Raw genomic sequence first — 21,181 nt, forward strand, 5'->3', positions numbered from 1 at the left:
TAATTAAGCATAATCGTCTTGCAGACAAAACCTAGGAACGAACGTTCTATTTCCATCTCTATCGCGGACGCTTTGATATAAAAAGATGAAAGTATCCACTTGACATACATACTTTTAATTCGGAAACAAACGGGAACGAGCACGCCTTTACAAGCTTCAATCTGCTGACTCCACGAGGTTTTCGCGATTTATCCGACTATCATGACATAACCGCGTGAGTGCATTTACAAAAGCATATTTCACTAATAGAAGCGTATAATTACGTTTTTCCTCGAAAAGATACAGAGTTCGAGTGATTACAAAGTAGAGTCACGTAAAGCAAAATATACTGATATATGTACATGCAAAAGTATCATATTTTCATAAAAATAAAAAAAATAACTCGCAAAATCTAATAAAAAATTTAATTCATATTTTAGTTTTTTCAAAAAATGTAATTTATATTTTAATGTTTTTTATGAAAGATTGTTTTCAAGAGAAATTTAAAAAATTAATACTTAACAAATTTAAATTTAACAAATTAATTCTCACTATTAACAATCTATAACGGATATTTATCGAAATAAATTTTCATTTTTCGAGAGAAATAAAATTATGCAATGACAATTGCTTAAAACGAAAGAACCTACGAATATCGCAAAAACGAAGCAACGATAAACTTGGAGGCTTTCGATATTCGAGTATGACATATCGATTTAACGTGCCCTTTTTTCAAGAGTGAATTTTACGACATATATATATTTTCTCATTATTACGCGAATCGGTTTGTCCATCAAGAATATCCCGGCGATCGGCAAGTTTCCAAGTCTCTTAAGTGCAGAACGATCACAGAGGCGACCCGGGATCAAAAATGCTCGCTTCCGGAATGATTACCTCTACAGTTGACGCATTAAAGCGTCGGGGACGCTTTCAGGAGGAACGAAGGAGGAGCACCCTGGAAGCCCATCAACGTCGTCGAGAGCAAATCCTTGTATAATGGAACGATCTAACCGGGGCCATCGATCGTCCGAGGGTGCGCTTCTCGCCTCTCCACAGCGTGTAACACCGCATCCGCACCCGCACCACCACCACCACCACAGACGTGCGGTTTCAATTTTGCCGTCGCTCTGACCATTCACGCATCCCCTTGGACGTAGAGGATATTATATCTTCGACCACCGCCTCGCTTACGAGGACGTCTCACGCACTTATAGTAACGCGCTCCCGTAACTTTGATGGACGCGTTCCAGCAGCATGTTGTAACGTTACTACGTTATTAATGGCTCGGGTATCACGTTCCTCCTATGTTCGAAATGTAATTTCGCGAGATTTATACGAGAGGTATTTTGTTTCGACGATGAGAGCGTATTTGCCGGGCAGGATGATAATTTGCGCGGAGTATCGAGATACGCGATTTTTCTCTTAACGAAATTCAACGAAAATTGCTTTGATGGACGCGCGAGCCGATGCGTTGTAACACGATGTGTTAATAATGATGTTTTTTCCTATCAAAATTTCACGGTAATGGCTTTAATAGAGGCGATCAAAATTCGATATTATTAATGGCCTCGGTAATATACGTTTCTGTGTGTGTAAATATATGAGATTTATGCGCGATATTTGATAATAAGCATATTTGATGGAGTGTAATACTTTTTATAACAAGCTCAAATAATTTTCTCTCCAATGAAATTTTTTAATCAGATGCATTAAACATACATAGAGATATATATAGTTGATATATACAGTTTTATTTTCTTTATTCTTTGCAATATATACACTTTGACAGTTTCAAAATTATATTAATCGATTTTTTATAACAGCTAAATTTTAATATTATTATTTTCTCTAATTAAAAATTGCAGAATAAAATTATGCATTATTTTTTTTATTTAATGAAAATTTAAATTGGAAAATCTTTGATTATAAGGTTTAACAGTATCTCTTGACACTAAAAATGAAGGGATTTCGACGGATTACATTTTGTTGATACTACGTCAATTTATACAAACGATCTGCACCGAGTTGCAACGTGTACATAAGCGAAGGATTTGCAATTTTGTGTCGGTAGGAAAACTCTCTTACCCTATCCCGAAATCCACCGAACCCCTTCGATTATGAGAATGTATCGCTCGATTACGCAGGATCGTGTCAACGCGCGATAGCGAATTTACGTTGCGATCCCACAATCCTGTGTGGAAGGGTGACGGAAATCAGCCGATATTGCAAACTGCACTTGAGTGACGAAGGATCAGCTTGATCTTTTGATTGATAGCTATTCGCGTCCGCATTGAATCCTGGGATATATCGTGTATTTAAGTATCATCGCATCGATCAAAGATGGGATCTCATGCAGATTCTCGCAAATACGTTGGAGCATCCTTTTCTAAAAGAAATTATACATGTTAAAATATATATAATTTTTATAATATATAAGTATTATATTTTTATAACATAATAATATATTCAAATAATATATATATTTTTTTATGTAAACTTTGATAATTCTATTTTTACGTAAAATAATGTCATTCACTCCAAAATATATGTTACATAATAGGTTAATTTCATGTTGAAAAAAAACGCTTACGAAGTTCGGTGAAATGTGCTTGAAGGGAATCAACCATAGTGAGAGGTGTGACACGAATTTGATCTTATCTGAGTATACGTGCCCGATTACTATGGATAAGCGATATCAAGAGGGACTCTTGACTAGCTTAATCTCCTCATTATCAGCGATATTTACATCATATTTGCATTTATTATCTCCCAGATGTCGTTTACGAATTTTTTAATCTTATATAAAATATTAATTATTAACATTAATTATTGTCATCTCTCGTAAATATATATTTTTATTTCTTTTACTTCTTTTACTCATGATATATAAATATGCTTTCTAATTTGAATGAAAAAATGAAAAATTCATGGATCGATTAAGAATCTAACTAAAACGATTTTTGATAAACAAATTTTTCCGCATTTGACTCGAAATTAGAAATCATCTTAACAGCAGATTGTTCTCTTCTGCTAAAAACTCGATGACGACTATCGACATGGCGCAAGTTTTCATCGAAATATTCATTTACAACATTGTATCAACAATCGAACGGTTTCTCTAGCATAGAGAAAGCGAGTTCAAGGGCGCCCTTGAAAGTTTCAGAAAGCAGAGATACGCGTTCTCTCTTTTCGAGTGTCTACCCCCGCTCTCCCTTAGGCTTCAACTTTATTCCATCGTATTTCAAAGCAAGCTCTCATTTTATGCGCGCCTATGCAAATCTCGATAACCCGATCGAATCGTTCTGAAGGAATAAAAAAAAACATTCGTGTCAGAAGTAGCGCGTCGTCGCCATAAGAAGTCAGCGAAAAAAAAACGCATAACTTCCATTGTATCCGCGATGTGTCTGCATAAAATCTGTTGATTAAAATCTTTACGATTATTCTTCTGATAACAATATCTATTATAAATATAGTTAGATTTCATGCGAGAGAAGATTGGTATGTTTTCTTCGATTATCTTTCAAGTAAAAAACCTTATATGTATAAATATTTACATATCCTGAAAATACAAGAGATAGTTGAAAGAAGCGTAAAAAAATAAGAATTTAAGAGCCGAAATGTATATTCAGGATATCCACTCAAATCTTATAAAAAAATTCCCTGAAAATTCCATGATATTTCTCTTCCAAATATTAGTGCTCACAAAAAATTCCAAGTAAAAAGAATATCTTAGACAATTTTCCGGGCAACTTTCTAAAATAAATTATTTTTTATCATATATTTTCTAATGCTCCTCAATTTCATTTATATGAAGAGAAAACAAAGTCATTTACATTTCAAATATTAGATTTGCAAATGTACCGAAGAAAATTAAATAGACTTTCATAAAATATATAACAATTTTTCTTATATAAAATTTTCATTACTTTATCACTAAAATTAATCACTTAGAAAAGAAAAAAGAATATATACTATATATTCAATATTTTATTAAGACATTGAATATAAATAAAAATAGATATATATTTATAACATATTTTAAATAATTCATAACTTGATTTATCGGTAGGTTGTTTATAAAGTAAAAGCACCCCGTCAGAGACAATTTTTTTAAATTAAGTTAAAATAAAATTCCATGAGAATTTCCTGATTTCTCCAAGCACGAAAAAAATCCTCAAGAGTTCCATGTTTTTCCAGGGAATAGATACCCTGATATTAATACAATATACGAAAGACAAATTTTTCGATTTATTATTATATTGGATGAAAATATTTTTTGATATATTATTATAAATAGTAATGCAATATTTGATAATTAAATACGCTCTCCAGAGTGGAACTCTTGAAACATCGCGAAGCGCTACGAGATCCAGCATCGCCACAAGCAACAACTTCAATTAAGCGATCCTCGGCGCGCGTCCGAGGAAACTCGAAATCGACAACGGCGTGATAACACGAGATGTGGCGAGACTATTCTCCGCGCAACCACCAGACACGGAACCAGCGGAAAAGCATTGATTCGACGGAAAAGGCATTATGCGGGGGGGTCCTGGGAAGCGCGGGAAGTCGCGGGACGTGTCTCGAATTCACAATAAGCCGACGAAGCGCGCAGTCAAATAGCATCCTGCGGCGAATCGAAACCACCTGGCAGACGGATCTCGTTTAACTGGCTCTTCGCGCTCGGCTGGTCGTCCGTTTTGGGTCCTATCTGTGCCTCACGTACGGTTCTCGACTTCGGAAATTTCGCCACGTGACGATATACGCTCTCAATGCGCCCATCCTCGTTCTTCAAGATCGCTTGTAGAGAATACTTTATTTTCAGTCCTCAGATAGAGATATCTGGACACGTATTTAGGATTGCCATACGCGAAATGCATACTTTGTCCATGTTAAATTATCGTGATTTTTTTTGCAGAAATATCTTCTTCTATTTCTAAATAAATAATTTTCTAAATAATTGTAAATTATAAATTAAATTTCTAAATTATATAAAATTATAAAATTATATAAATAATTTCTTATTTTTTAAAATTATTAAAAAAAGATGACAAAAGAAAGATAAAACGAAAGAAAGACGTAGAGTGCAATTACGCATATTCTTTGCAATTATGCAATATTTTGTTCTCCCTAAATTAAACTTGAAAATTGCTCATTTAAAATATATTTTATGAGCGATTTAATAAGTATAGATATTTGCTGCGGAAAAATTCGTTCAGTCTCTCTGTTTTTATTTCGATATCAAAGATTCGTCTCGTTGATTCTCAAAACTTCACTCCTTCCGTTATCCCGTTCTCAACTAGAGCGAAATCTCCCATCCTTTCCTCTTCCGGGGAAGAAACATTGCAAGAGAAACATCAATTCACCACCAGCCGGGGGTTCCAGATTATCGTAAAACTCGATCTACGGTAATCCATAATCGATAGATGATGAGCCCTTGTGCGTGATAACGGCGAGATTGTTCTCCGCGAATATCTCGTGAAATCTATCTACCACGCTCTTTCCGATATCTGATATTTCTGCCAGAGTTTCCCAGGACTTCCAATATCCCTCTACACTTGATACTTTTACATTTCTCCTTTTTTCAGCGTTCAATTCCGCGTCAGCTTTTAAATTTTATTTCGCTAGAAATAGCGCGAACGAAAAATACATTTATAATATTAATCGTGCAAAATCGATCATTTCTCTTTAAATATACAACTTCTAATATCATAATTTAATCAAGAATATGATAGATTGGCAATGTGAGCATAATAACGTAAGGGATTCTGTACCATGATGCGACAGTCTTTCTCGGTGATTAATTAGTCTTCGTCTTATATGCATACAATTCCAATCTCACCTTCGTAAAGATGTTCATAAGATGTTCTTTGCTCGATCGCATAAACATAGATTCTCCGGATCTCTCTTAAGATCATGTAAATTCTCAATCTCGACGACGAGCTCGTCCTGTCGCCGCCAGAGAGACAAGCAGTCTATCTTCCCTTCCTCCCTTCCTTCTTCATCAAATCTATCCTGATCTATCCCTGATGTTCGATCGATTCCTGCTTCTTACATAGGTATTCGAGACTCCGTCTCTCCCGATGTCTTCTGAATCCTGGCGTCTCTTCTTCTCGAGCGCCTCTCGGCGCGCACATTTATGCAAATCTTGGTGACATCGATCAAGCGCAACAGTCCTGAAGAGTCTCGTTAGGTGACGCACAGGGGCCACCCGGGCTTTGCCATAATCGTAACACCACTGCGTCGTGCATATTCGAGATAAAAAAATTCTACGTGCGAGATTCGGCCATGAACTCTTGCGAAAGGCCTGCTTCTTTACTTTCGTCGAAAGCTAATGCCTCGTAAGACGCTTCTCATAGGTTCACAAATGACGAAAGATTTTCATATGTATTATATCAATGGATGAAAATAAATTATGTTACGCCTAAAATATATTTAATATCGAATCTTATCGTGTATTTAGTATCAAACAAGCTTTTATTAGCTAAATACTTATCTATGAATTGTCGCAGACTTTTTATTAAAAGCGTCCAATTAAATTATTTTTTGAAAGAAAAATTGAATGCACAAGTGGAACAAAAAATCCGCGAATAAAATTTTTCGTGGGTGTTATTCTATAAAATATGCCGCTATATAGCGCTTCTTACTCCTGGCGAACAAGAGTCGCTTACTCTCTTTTAACGGTGCGCACAATCCCCTGGGGTCGCATCGCCGTTGGCGTTTCCCCTCTGTTCGCCTCCTTATTATAATCTCTCGCCTCATTTGGGAACCTCATAACCGAGATGAATCCGCGGCATGGCGCATGGGAGACTCGTAAAGCCCTAAAGCCACAATAGCCCGCGAAAGATCAAATGCTGCACCCAAGGACGACATTGTGTCCTCGATCTCGTGAAAAGTGGACGCAGCACTTAAAGGTCGAAATGGACCTCTTCGCGGAAAATGAGATTTTTATCGTTTGAAAGCACCGAGAACAAAAGTATTGCGAGTCCGAAATAATGCTTGAATTGCGCGAAAGCGACGAAATTAATTCGAATAAATTAAAATTTCTCGTGACCGGACAGAAAAAACATTATACCGCGTAACGAGGTAAATAACGTAAATGCACAATAATAAACAAATGCATAAACCTTATAAAGAGCTTCAAGTTTAAATAAATATCTAAGTATTTTATATTAAATTTTAATATAATTATTTAAGTATTTTATATTAAATTTTAATATAATTATTTTTGTTGCTAAAGTATAATAAATTTTTGAATGCTATTAATTAAATTTAATTGAAAAATATCTTCTTTATGATTAATCAGTAAAATAGTAAAAATGAAATAAATAATATGTACTAATAAATAAATAAAAATATATATAAATAATCTGTGCATAAAAAAATATATATATTTATATATACTATATAAATGAAATTAATATGCGATTATTCTAACAATTAAAGGAAAATATAATTATATTATTTAATAACTGTAGAGTATAAAGAATCTATTGTAGAAAAACTGTTATTCTTTATTGCATTCAACCTAGACGAAACCGATTATCATCGATTAAATCAAATAGAGAGGCAAACATTAATCAGCAGTCTCTCGGAACTCGGTTTTCATTAAAGAAAAAAGCTTGCGAATCACAGAACGGAGAGGGTGCCGACTTGGCCGTACGACTTGGTCGTTGTTACCACGATAAGGGCAGATAAGTATGGCGTTAACGGGGCTAGCAAGAAGAAGAATCACTCGGACGTGTTTGCACATCGATCATCTGTTTTGCCGAGACGAAAAACAAGCTTATCGGAAACGTAGTATACGTCGAGGGCTCTCACGTGCGTCTCTTTCTTTTAATTTAGTTTTCAACCGATAATGTATCTTATACCCAGGATCTTATCATTCCCCTCCCCGAGGGGGAAATCTATCTGCTCGAGAGAGAAACTTCGCCCAACAAGAAATGTATCGCGCAAAAACAAGATACTGCTTTAATACCGCTTTGTCGGCTTCGGACTCGAATGATAAATGGCGTTATAATTGTTGTATAACATTGTTAATAAGTAGAAATCAGATTAAATTCTAATTTTCATTATTATAAAATCAATCACAGTTACAATCGAATGTAATTAATTAATAATTAAATAATTTCCATCGCCTATTTTCAATATATACGATATGGGTAGGGTAATTATAGCATCGTGGAATTTTACATTTTCATTGTAGACCTTCCGCGACAATAATCGAATTTATAATTAACGACAATTTCGACGAATGCTGTTACGCAGTTGCGTTTTATCCGCAATGCGCACCAATGACGGATAAAGGGTGGGATGGAGTGCAAAGGGAGACGGAATCTGCGCTGATCTGCCTCTATTTGATTACGGATGATCCGACCTGAGTCGGCGATCTGTGCGCTAGTATTCAGACCGTCCGTCTCGTCGAGTGGATTAGGAGAGAAAAATCCATGAAGTCGTGCTTTCAGCAACGAGATGTGGATCATTCCGGGAGATTAATACGGTAACGGGCAGCAATCTTATAAAAAAAAGCTTCTTTTTATGCTTTTCATCTTAAATGGAATACGCTATAGATACAGCACGAAGCATACGCCTCGTAAAAATTAGTCTCTCCAGCCTGAGAGTCCTGATCATAATACGTAATTTAATTAATTAATATCAAAAGACGCGATAAATAACTATTATCCTATATTTGATTCCTCAAAAGATTATGTCACTTAAAAAAATATATTTAATTTAACCAATTAAAGCTGGAAATTAAGAGATCTCGTTAAATTAAATCTCGTAATTTCAGATCATTAGACTATCACAGAAATTAATTGCCAAGAAGCGATAGCGAACATGTGAATAAAAAAGTCGCGACGAGCGAAAATTTTTCGCTGACAGAAAATCAATTTGAAATTTGCGAAACAATCTCTTTTTCTCTCTCACTGATAAAACAGACAACAGCAGCGGGACACGCTGTACATCGATCATTAAACGCAAATTGTTTCCGAAATTTCCGCGCGTCGATGTGTTAAATGTCCGGATAAATTGCGAGATGTAATAAAAAGCATGAAATACGGACGAGAATAAAATTTGATACACACTATGTAGTGTCGCGCATGTGTTAGCCACGTGAATACAGACATTACGGAGGCGCAATCTAATAATCGTTAAAGCTGTTTGTGCAATTGCACTTTGTTTTACGGTTTAATGGCTCATTCACTCACGGTCGTTAGTGGCCATTCCCACGGATTACTTGATCTTTACGCGTCGTATATATAAACTAACGCCAAATCAGAGCGCCGATCAACCGAAGTTACTTCGCTATCAGTGTTCCTAGTTGCGGGGTAAACACTCTGTTGAATAGTTTGGGGATTGCCGTTCCGCTCGCACGACGATTAAATGGGCGACAATCAATTAATCTCGCGTCAGATTCGGCGAGAGAAGCGACAAAAATGTTGCGAGTTTAAATGTCTAAGAAGAAAAATTCTAAATATATTATACAGGAAAAAAATATTCTTTTATTAATTATGCACGTCATAAATAATTCTATAAAATTTCTCCTATATTATGTTTTATTAAGCTTACAATATTTATAGTCTTCTTTTGTTTTCAGATCCTTAATTGCACGCTAGGACACGGAGCAACTTGCCGAGAGTTTGTGCTTTGACCATAAGTTCGCGAAACATTTCATCGACATGGCGAGGTTTCGAGGAAGCGAAGTCTGGCGAATCGATATCTTAAGTCGCGAGGAAACTTCCCCGCGGACTTTTCTCGATTTTTCTTTCACCGCGAGGGGTGCAAAATTTTTCCGCCACACGTCACAAAGGACGTCGTCGTCCTCGTGGCTGGAGGTAGTTAGTCGTTTGGAAACGGATGGTGCTGGTCGGACGATCAACGTAAACTGGACGGGAAGAGTTTAGAAGCTACCACCACTCGGAAGAAGACGAGGGGAAAAAAAGAAGGGAAGAAACCGCGCCGGGCTAGCGACCGCGATGAAAAGGGAAGAAGGCGAGAGGTAGACGCGCGAAATAAGTTTCTGTATTTCTAAAGCCGACCGTTTCTCGGCAAATACCTCCGCGCGTCTCTTGGTACACAATATTATCACGCTGAAGGGATCTAAACTATCACTGGCGGTGTCGCCGACCAATTCAGGTCGTTTCCAAGTTCATTCACGGCGACGAAATGATTCTTGAAACGCAACCAAACCCGGCCTGAGAGAAAGATCCTCCCTCGGCCATCGGATTCAAAAAGCTTGGTCTCTGGCTCTCGAGATGTTTCGTGATTCAAGAAAGAAAGAAACTTGACGGCTGTTTCATTTAACGATTTCTTTAAAATATTTAAAGGTGGCTCGAGACACATCGCATATGCATGATACAGTTTCACAGCTTCCTTCCATTGTGTCTCACCGATCGTGTCGATGTTAAAATATTTATCTAGCAGATAGCGCAAATTCACTTCGCAGTCTCTCGTTTAGTCCGTTACGACACATTTTCCATAAAAATTTCGACGGTCCCCATCTGGAACTTGGGCATCGGTCGTAGAATATTGCCCTTCGTTGGGACGCTTTACGTGCTATGATAAAATATCGAAATGGTTGGGATACCAGCTGTCGCAAAGGGGGCACTTTCATCATATCAAATGAATACGCGCGACGCAGCAATAAAGCAAAGCTCGCCAAATGCATTGACGCACGTGTAGAACGAGAGTGTCAAAAAACACGGTCATTTGTTATTTACGTATCATATGCATTTGTCACAATTTCCATATGAATTTGTTATAACGCGCTCGAGGATAAGCGGTTATAAAATTTTAGGAGATAAAAGTACTGAAATAATTGTCAACATATTATTACAACTATCATATCTAATTATTATTACAATTGAAAATACTCTAGTCACCTTAAGCACACTTGAGAGACTTTATTGGACCCCAGAAAGTGTGACAATATTTTTTATCATCGTGAATCATCTGACAAGATAATATTAAAGCGTTACTTTTGAATACATGCATCACTGGACGAATACTAGAATTATAACGCGTCCTGTCAAAACTGGGCCAGCCACGTGGTACCTCCGGTGCATAAGTTGCACGATGATGCGAGTACCTTGGACGAGAATTTTGTCGACCCTCGTTGCAGCGTGGCAGAATAAAATTAAATGATACGTTCGCGAGGCGGAACCCCGGGCGGATATACCTGATAATTCTATCGGCGGCCATCAGGGAATAAACTAATTTTCGGTATCCTTTGTTCCTCGTTCTAACCGCGCGCGCGACAAAGAGCCCTCCGGGCCTCTCCGCTCTCAATATATGTATAATGCCATCGGAATCTATTGGCAGGGCACGGTCATCCTCTCGCGCACACTCTCTATCTCTGTCTCCTTCTGCCCCTTTCTCTTTTCCCCTCTGGCTCGTGCGAACCACCGTCCACGGCCAATATACGATTGGCCGGGCATCGATCACTATGTGTCCGAACACGTCGGACAAAATCGCTTTCGGCTGGGTTTCAAAGGAACATGACGGACCGAAGAAAATTTAGCAGCTGTAGCAACTAAAGCGCTTCGTTTCTGTCTCTTTCTCTTTCTCTCTCTCTCGTTATTTAGCAAAAGGCAATGAGAGCAGATCAACATTCTATAATCTCCTGGAAATGAAACGCAGGTGAAAGAAATCGTTTCGAGAGGAACGGAAATGTCGAAAGCGTACGGTAATGGTATCAATCAATTTTCGGCGCTCTTTGATCATCATCTGTGATAATCAAATCTATAGGAGAGGAGTAAATGCTTCCTTTTTTTTTGTAGTTTCGTTTCGAAACTTTTGTAATTTTCAATCTCGTATAAACGTGGCATTTCTCGCTGAAAAACGCGCGTCTTGTATGTAATATATTTTCGATGGCGAATACGTATCCGACAGCGAGCGCTAGGTAACTATGATTTGCTTCGGTAAATCATGTTTTCCACACATGACGGCTTGTTCTCCCTGAACCTCTCTGTAAACTCAGTTACGAACGACGCTAATCGAATTAAATCAAGGGAGCTTTCAGGCTGACGAGAAAATTTAAGCGCGGATACAATTCCTCCCTTTCTCCCTCCTCCCCCGCAGCGCTTCGCAAAAATCCGGAAAGCGTCGCGCGCATTGGATTAAGCAGAGGAGGTACAATCGTACAATGCGCAATTACTCAACATTCGCGCGGCAAAATCTCGTCGCGAGACGAACATGACGAGATAAATTAAATTCGTCGGAAGCGAAACGGTAAGCATAATGAAGCGCGGAAATAATGAGGGCATAAATTACGTTTATTTTGCTCGTTAATAAAACAAGGAAAAATTTTGAACGCGTGGTATTAAGGTGATAAAAATTCTTATGTTATTTAATCCCTGTAATTCGAAGAGATTATTAGCATTTCGCTCATCGAAATTTATAATAAATTAAAAAAAAAAATTTTTTTTAATATATTGAAAAAAGAATTACATTTCAACAGAATGAAAGTGATATGAGACAAAAACTAAGAGAGAGTACTAAAGTTTTACATGTTCTTCAAAATAAAGCTATTACATCGTCGCATGATGTTTATTCTCTCCCTGATTTGACGGGAAATATAGAGAGATAAAGAAAGATATTGGGTTAAAGCTAGAGGGTCGGTTTAAGCAAAGGTGGTCCACGGAGAAAGCTCCGAGGATCAGGAAAAGGGAAACGTACCTCAGAAGAGACGATCGAGATCGAGGCGGAAACACATCGAATGGGATTGTGATTGGATAGCGACAAAATAGAGTTGGATGGGATATACACACATGTATCGTGCCGGTATCGAATCGACTATGGATGACCGGATGAGCCTCTGAAATTTATTCGATCAATCCTTAGCTCGCGTAGAAGGACGGGAGAATCATGAACGCGATGAGAGAGGAAGAGAAAAAGAGAAAACGAGAGAAAGCAATAATTTCTTGTGATTAACAAACTATTTTTGAGAGATCGAAATTTTCGAAAAACAATCCATAAAATGGACAATAAAGGGGACGATTTTAAATTTTTCTCTTTAAAATCCTTTTCTACGAATTAGTATGTTTCTTTCAACTGTTGCTAATCCAAATTGATCAATAAAAATTCATTAAAATTAATATTAAAAAATTTATGTAATGCTTCGTATAATAGGGGTAGGGTTGGCTGGAAAAGTCTAGCGAATGAAAAAAACATGGCAAATTTCGATTTTTACTGGCCTGGATTTTATTCAATGAAATAAACTGCAAAAATTATAAAAATAATTAATATGCAATATTAAAATATATTTGTAATTTTATGCAAAAGGATATTTTTCTTTTAATTGATAAATTATATCAATCACTCTATATATTAAAAAAATGAAATCATAATAATAATAAAGTCTTCTTTATTTTATCATATCAATGTGTAAAATATTTTAAATAATAATTTTAAAGATATAAATGTTACTACATTTTATATTAATTTTTAGTTTAATAAGAAAAAATGCAATAGTAGCAAAATTAAAATTTTTCATCAATATAAGGCTGATTTAATCTTTTAACGTCCTCTAAAAAACTAATTTATTTACTATGTCGATTTTTAATCTGTTATATATTTTAGTTTATTAAAATAAATAAAGCTTAAATTGGAAAACATTTTTTCAATTAACGAATATCGATAAAAAAATTTTCTATTTTATTTTAACATTTAGAAAAAAAAAAACAATTTTATCCAAAAAATGTGAAATTTTGCTGATTGCTTATATATCAGACTAGTAAATTAACGAGATAGAAACAGTCGCGAGAGAATGTTATTTCAAAAAAAATTATCCATTCGCACTTTATCATATATTTAAAACAGCGTTACGTTACGAGCGCACACACAAGTTAAGATGACGTTACCGAGAAAAACCTTACAAACCGCACATATATATTACTGCATTAAAGGGCACAAAGTGCGGTTGACTTCTCTGACAGGACTTCTGCGAAAGGTCTTGTGCTCGAGTAAAGAGAAAATGGCGCGGGAGAGGGTGTTGGACATCCCTCATGTATGACAGAAAAGAATTTACTTGAAAAAAAAGTGCGTCGCACTCGTGCAATGCTACTTGTTGAGATAATCTCGAGGAAAATTCAAGCCACCGCATTGCATTAACTTTGAAGATACCGAGCTATTTTTTTGATCCTAGCTTTCTTGACATATATTTCATATAAGATAATATAAAAAATACAAGCTATTATCCTTTTAAATTATATGAAATATATATTTTAAAAACTTTTAAAAATATTAAAATTTCTTAGAATGAAATCTTTTAATTCTCTACAATTTTTTCTGTAAAATAAGATTATATAAAAATAAATATAAAAGAATTAAAGAAAGAAAAGATCTTGTCGACAATATTCCCTTCATTCATTATGACAAAGAAATTGAATGATAATAAAGATCGTGAATATTGTGATGATATATATTATTAAATACACGGCGAATTTTTCACTATTTCTTTCAAAGAATACGCCCTGCTGGATGAGTTAAAAAAAATCACGTTTCCAAAAAGTTGACAGCCATCATGGTCCATTTGTTCATACGGATCAGCGATGCATGCAATGTGTTCCGAATAGATAGAAGATCAAGAGAGATTTCTTATGTAAGAAAAATTCTGCGTGCTCATCCGAATGAATCGGCACGCACTACGGTAGATTTCTGTAATATTAGAAATGAGACGTCACACCCTCCTTTTCTGCTTTCTGGAGAGAAAGGACGAAAATGTTTCGCCGTTTTTAATAAAGAAGTTAAAAAGTGACAGATGTTGGAGAAATATCCTTTAACCTTTTTGTACTTCTTTTAAAAGATAGAAGCAAAATGGAAGCGGACAATTAATCTTCCCCTTTAGACAAATACATAAATTGCAACTTCTTACAACACATTGAGATATCTTGTTTAAAAAATCTGAATTATATTGTATTATATAATCACATTAAATAATAATTAGTAAGCTATAAAAACTTGCTAAAAATTTCTTTATATTTCGGAGTAATTTCAAAATTACCAAGTAGCAAAAATATTTTATTACAATTAACTTTTTAATAATAGCATTCGCTGCTAAAATTACTGATATTGCTAGACGTAATAATAATTATTATAAATGTGTTTCATAAATATAATAAACTTTTTTGCCTCGACCAATTTATTTGTTTTATATATATCATGTTATCGATTTTTAATAAATAACATACACACCTTCAGTCATTTAGTTACATATTTCAAGTTTCAATCAATTTTTTTATGCTCTAACATCACTCAATCAATTTTTTATACTTGAACAAATATTTGATACTTCACTTTCGAAATTTGCCTTTTTATGACAGTTGACAATTTACAATGTACTCATGTAACTGCGCTTTTTATAGAAACTGTCCGAAAAAAATATTAATGAAGCAAACATGTACCGCTTCAGGGCAATTTTTACGAATGCATAACGGTGCATTTTCCATAAGAGTCATGTGACAGGAAATCCATTTGTTTACACTGAGTCACGGTTATTAATATCGCGCGTTTCGTTATATCATTCCATTTCGTTTTTCCCATCCCATCACACCTTTTCACGAGTGCAAACTCTGACGCTTTTTATCGTTTATGTCTAACCATTGAGAATGATTCTGTAAGAGATGGCACTCGCGATAAATACACTCATGCTTGAATAGGATTGCCTAGTCGCAAAAGTTCGTCCCGAAAGAATATATATTAAGACATTCATAAAATCGACCACATTGATTTATATTTTATGACCCTAAAAGCGAGAGACCCTTGAAATCTTCGCGCTACATTTTGCATCGCAAATACTTTATTCATAAATAGCGATTTGTATATATAATTTTATATATATGTTTGTATATTACAAAAAAAATAATATTTATAATTAGGAAAAAATCGACTTATGCGATTAATGATAAGAAATAATTAAGAAATAATGATAAGAATAATAAAATAATTATTTTTCAAATTTATTTTTTGATATTAATATTTAACAGTGATTTATATCATAAATTTTAATTGTCTTATAATATCAAATACTATCAAAGACGATAAGAGTACATCTTAATTCAACGGATTCTAAATTCAACGGATAATTCTTTTGAATTAATAACCACAACGTATTTTAAATTTTTTATATTTGAATATTGAGTAAAGTGTATCAATCATAATTGTTTTCATCAATATGTTTATCAAAATCTCTTTCTATCAAGGAAGCGGAAATTATTAGTAAAGAATTGAAAAATGAAACTGATGCTGATGAGAAACTGATTCTCGAGAAAAATTCATATTCTTCTTTTTCGGTTTTTTATCATACAATTTTTCAAATTGACTCGTCAAAAAATCAACTCCGCACAGAAATTCCCATTTATCCCCATAGTAAATCGCTCCAATAAAAGAAGAAATAGGATATATATCGGTTAAAATATAGGATATATATCGGTTAAAGGATATATTGGTTAAATACACACCAAAATCAAATGAAAAGGAGAAAATAACGACAGAGATGTCGACGATCAAAAACTGTTTTGGCATTTAGTGAAAAAAATGAATGAAAAAGATGAGGGAAAAACGGTGAAAAATAAAACGATAGGGGAAAAAAGCTTGTTGTCTTTCTCTCAAAGTAGACGAGAATGAAAGATGGACCGAAAGCACAAAACGCGCTTTCGGCGCTCTCTCCGCGTAAAGTTAAAAGTTAAAAGGGGATGACTAATGTAAACTAGTTCGAAACTCGTTAAGCAACGTGAGTCCGGTCGTGTCGTCGAGTTTGTATAACGAATACGAGTTCGTTGATGCGTATTTTTTTTTCCTTTTTTCTCTTTTTTTACCCGTAGTTTATTTTACACACAACGCGACGCCTTTTTCCTATCGGTCGCTTTTGCGTCTGATCATTCTTTCATCGTCATCGCAAACGCATTTACCGTTTCCCGTGAAAAATGGCGAATCCGATACGAAAGGGCGGATGCATAGTTCCGCCTCCTGTTTACATCAACGGATCTCGATAGTTGAGCTTTAGTACGGTTAATGGAAATGCATTTGCGTCGTTTGTCGACTCATTGTTTGTTCATCTATCTGTACAATCTTCATCTCGTGGTATATTTATTTATTATCATTTTTCATGTATTTATTATATACGTTATTAAATAATTGAGATTAAGATATCAAATTGTATTTCGGTTATTCAAACAACGCAATAGAAGACAAGATCAGTGCTGTTATATAGCAGCAAAGTAAATCGAGCATTTGTATTTTACTTACTTTACTACGAAGTGCAATATATTATCAGATGATTTATTATTTATTGCATCATTGTTGCGCAGAATACATAACAGTAAAGTAGGATATCGACGCTTTCGTTAACTGGAATCAAAGATATTTTGTATTATGTTATCTGTTAAATGGCATGTCAAGTTCAATATTATGTAGAGATGTGTGCACATTTTCATAATACTTAATACACATATAATTATTCTTACTGTGGCAAAAAACTCTAAGGATAATGTAGACATTCCACCAAGACTCAGGTTTACGGTTTTGCTACCCCTTTGCAAGAGAAACAATATTAACCTCTGTATGCGCAAAGGTGTTCCGTACCATTGAACATTATATCTATGGAATAATAGCTAGGTATTAAATTTATTATTGGAAAATTAATAATTAATAATAATTTTCAAAATATATGCGTATGCGCCTTATGAAACGCATTAAAATAATTACTCTTAATAAATGTCAATTAATGACCCCTCCCCAAGTCCACAAAAAATCTATTAGAATATATATTTTTTTATCAGCATCATTATATTTCTTACATTGTGAAAAACACATCGTTATTATGATCCGTAAGTTCTTGACCGACGTAGTTAGCAAGAAACAAATATACGAAAATGACAGTTACAATTATAAAATGAATTAAAAATTTATCAACTTCGTCTCCATGGGATACAATCTCAGATATCTAAAACAATATTGTAATTAATATTTCACACATATAAAAAAAAATAAATAAAGAATTCGAATTATTCACATAAGATCACGAAAAAATCCTTTCAGTTTATAAAAATTTGTAAAAAGTTTTTTATTCTTTTACTCCTCTTCCTCGACAAGTTATTACGAAATATTATGTTGATTCAAAAATAAATTTCACAACGCGAGGAAAACTCACTGCGTAAAAGTTCAGACTCAAACAAATCACACCAACTACTATCAAAAAGAAATGTGATAAGTGAAGATAGGAAAATAAAAATGTGGAGAACCTTTAACAAGAAAAATTATTACTATATATTTATGCATTTGATATAATTATTATTAGATAAATACTAACTTGATAGCAGTACGATGAATATCTACGGCACAAATTATTCCTTTATACATTATAATTTCGTTCTCTGACCGAACATTGTTTCGCATATTTATTGCTTTCTTTATGCGATAACTGTAAAAAGTTTTTTTATTGCAATTATATGAATTTCTCACATATAAAAAAAGATATATTGATACAATGTATTTCAAATTCCCATAATACAAAATTTCATTAGTTATTATAGCAAGAAAAAGGCTTGATGAAAATATTAATTTGTTAAAAATAGTTATATTGAAAACGCATATTATTTCATTAAATTGCATAAACTGCAAAGCAAATTAATTCTTCTTTTGATGAAACAAAGTTTTACTGCAAAGCAAGACGTATTTAAAAGTGAATTATTTTCTTGAATACTAGATTTGTATATTTGTAAACAAGATTTTCTATTGTATCAATAAAAGAAATTTTTCTTCGGTATCGAATAATTCATTAAAAGTGAAATTTTTAATTATTTTAACATTCTATATATAACGATAATTTGGACAGCAAAATTTCTTTTCCCATTTAAACAAATTTATTTTAAAGAAGACACATTAAATAATGTTTCGTTTAATTTGTTTTTATTCTTCGATTATTACCTTTACTACTATTGCTTACCTGGCAATTTTAAGCATTCCACAGGCATGTTTAAGATAAGCAATGAGCATCATTCCTGTTGCAAACATTGCAGTTCCTCCAATACATATTGATGCATCCATGAACAGTAAAATTAAATATAAATAATTTTCTCGCTCGAGAAAATACTTAGGCGCAAATGTATATATTATATAATGTGATTCAGATATGTTTATATGCAAAATAAATTCAAAAATGCGTCGCATAATTGGTAATGAAACAATTGGCAAAACAACAATTATATTGCATATATAAAACACTACAAATATTTAATAGATAAGAAATAAATTTCATACATAACAATAGATAAATTTCATAGATAATAATAGATTCAAACTTTTATATAACTCAAAAATTACTTTTAACCATTTTATTGCTTAGATTCATTGCATATTTTTGCAGAGTACTGGTTAAAATTTTAGCTCCTGTTTTTAATACTTTTATTGTATCTTCTATTAATATAATAATTAAAATAAAATGAAAATATTTTTATTCCGCACAAATTTGTTATCTATTATACTTGGATATGTGTTTATGTGCATATGTTATCACATTCTTACATCATTCTGACATATAAAAATTTGATAGCTAAATATATATATATTAAGTAATAAAATGATCAATTTGACGATTTGTAATGTATCTTAATTGTATTTCGCTTCACAATATGAGCTACATATCATTAAATGTGTGTATATGTTTATATACATTGACTTACACATAATAGTAAAAGTAAAACGTTTTATATTGTCTCCGTATTTTTTTATAATAGCAATTTCTCCTTCATCTCTTAATTCATTACAGATATCTTGAAGCTCCTCCAAGGGACGTTCTACCTATTATCAATAATATTTTTCAGTGCACAATTCGTTACATATTTTTAAGAAGATTTTAACAAGATTATTATGTGTAAAGCCTCACTTACATCACATATGTTTATTTCGTGTGTAAAGAAAACGAAATTTTAACTTACAATTGTAGTGAAATTATACCAAAAAGAATTGTACATAATCGCAAACATAATGAAAAATAATCCTACGGAGAAAATGTTGATGAAAAGATCAAGAGAGAATTCTTCAGTAATAAATGATGCAAACTGCAAAATCAATAAATTTATTAAAAAAATAAAATAGCAATTTTTTTATTAATCATTAACTAACTGTAAATATATAACATAATCAACTGAGGCAATTAATTAAAAGTAAGAAATAACAGTGAAGCAATAAATTAATAGTTGTCATAATATAAAATTTGTATCATATATTATTAATAATTAACACAACAAACATATGGTAATAATACCTAAAAGTTGCAATAATTATCCACACATTTATGCACACGTAGGAACTTGAATAAAAATAAATGAATATATTTATAATTAAAAAATATGAACGTACCACAATTATAACAAAACTAACTAGGATGCTAAAAAACAGAATTAGTTGAAATTGAACGAGCTTTGATCGTTGGCAAGGCCATAAGCCAATCGCGAGCAAAAGAATTCGATGCAAGCTAAAATGCCGAGACTTTATAGAGATCATCACTTCGCCAAAGTCGAGACACATCTGACTGAGAAAAAGTGACGGAGGGTCGCGTATCCCCTCCTTTCGAAGGATTGATAGAACCGAGTATATTATAAAAAATTGTCGACTCTTAACTTAAGTTATAGTAAATTGCCTAATTCAATACAAATGATAATACAAACCGGTAGACGATATACCAAATAATTCATAATTTCATGTCTTCAGTGCGGAAAGCGAGGGGACGATTACGCAATTGATAGATTTGACGTCGAGGGAAAAATTTACCGCAAATTTATCTCCTAGAAAAACATTCTTGAGACAATTTGTTAATCGAAGTCTGCGCAAGCGTGTTTATCATTTTTCAGTGCGAACAATTTCATGTGTTTCATTCGATTGTGTACGTTTGTACAACACGTTTCTCTCTTTAGAAATATTGCCTTACGTATCGAAACATTATTTATATAGTTCTCTCGTCAATAAAGTGCAAAACATATTGGGAATTGTAACGTGTAAAAGTTTATGACAATTAATACTATTATAGGAAATAAATAATTCAAAAAATTTCCAAATCGTATTAAAACACATATATATATTTACTTCTTGTAGTATCGCGACCACACATAATTATACATCGAGAGAAATTAAAACCAAACTATATTTTATAGTCAGTGCATGACTAATACTATGAGAACTTAAAATTTAAATAAATTTAAAATGT

General features: G+C 33.6%; 1 protein-coding gene and 1 long non-coding RNA gene across 2 annotated transcripts in view; one reads left to right on the plus strand and one right to left on the minus strand.

Annotated features, from left to right (window-relative positions):
- Nucleotides 1–13,238, plus strand: part of LOC145964596 (uncharacterized) — a 69,502-nt gene extending 56,264 nt beyond the window's left edge. Inside the window, exon 3 of the long non-coding RNA XR_014436516.1 lies at nucleotides 9,575–13,238. This is a non-coding gene — a long non-coding RNA (uncharacterized LOC145964596). The remainder of the gene's footprint in view (nucleotides 1–9,574) is intronic.
- Nucleotides 1,770–20,978, minus strand: LOC145964590 (uncharacterized). Its single transcript, XM_083087542.1, has 10 exons — nucleotides 20,338–20,978; nucleotides 19,914–20,036; nucleotides 19,659–19,776; nucleotides 18,923–19,199; nucleotides 18,287–18,397; nucleotides 18,128–18,218; nucleotides 17,775–17,920; nucleotides 17,442–17,574; nucleotides 17,224–17,325; nucleotides 1,770–2,365 (listed from the first exon to the last, which is right to left on the minus strand). The coding sequence occupies exons 1-9, from the start codon at nucleotides 20,503–20,505 to the stop codon at nucleotides 17,272–17,274; spliced, it is 1,221 nt and encodes a 406-aa protein (XP_082943668.1). The 5' UTR covers nucleotides 20,506–20,978; the 3' UTR covers nucleotides 1,770–2,365; nucleotides 17,224–17,271.
- Nucleotides 20,979–21,181: the final 203 nt, after the last annotated feature.

The sequence above is a fragment of the Camponotus vicinus genome, unplaced genomic scaffold, assembly GCF_025532165.1.
Source record: "Camponotus vicinus isolate PSW18456_S1 unplaced genomic scaffold, iyCamVici1.0 SCAF_13, whole genome shotgun sequence".
In the NCBI taxonomy this organism is placed as follows: Eukaryota; Metazoa; Arthropoda; class Insecta; order Hymenoptera; family Formicidae; genus Camponotus; species Camponotus vicinus.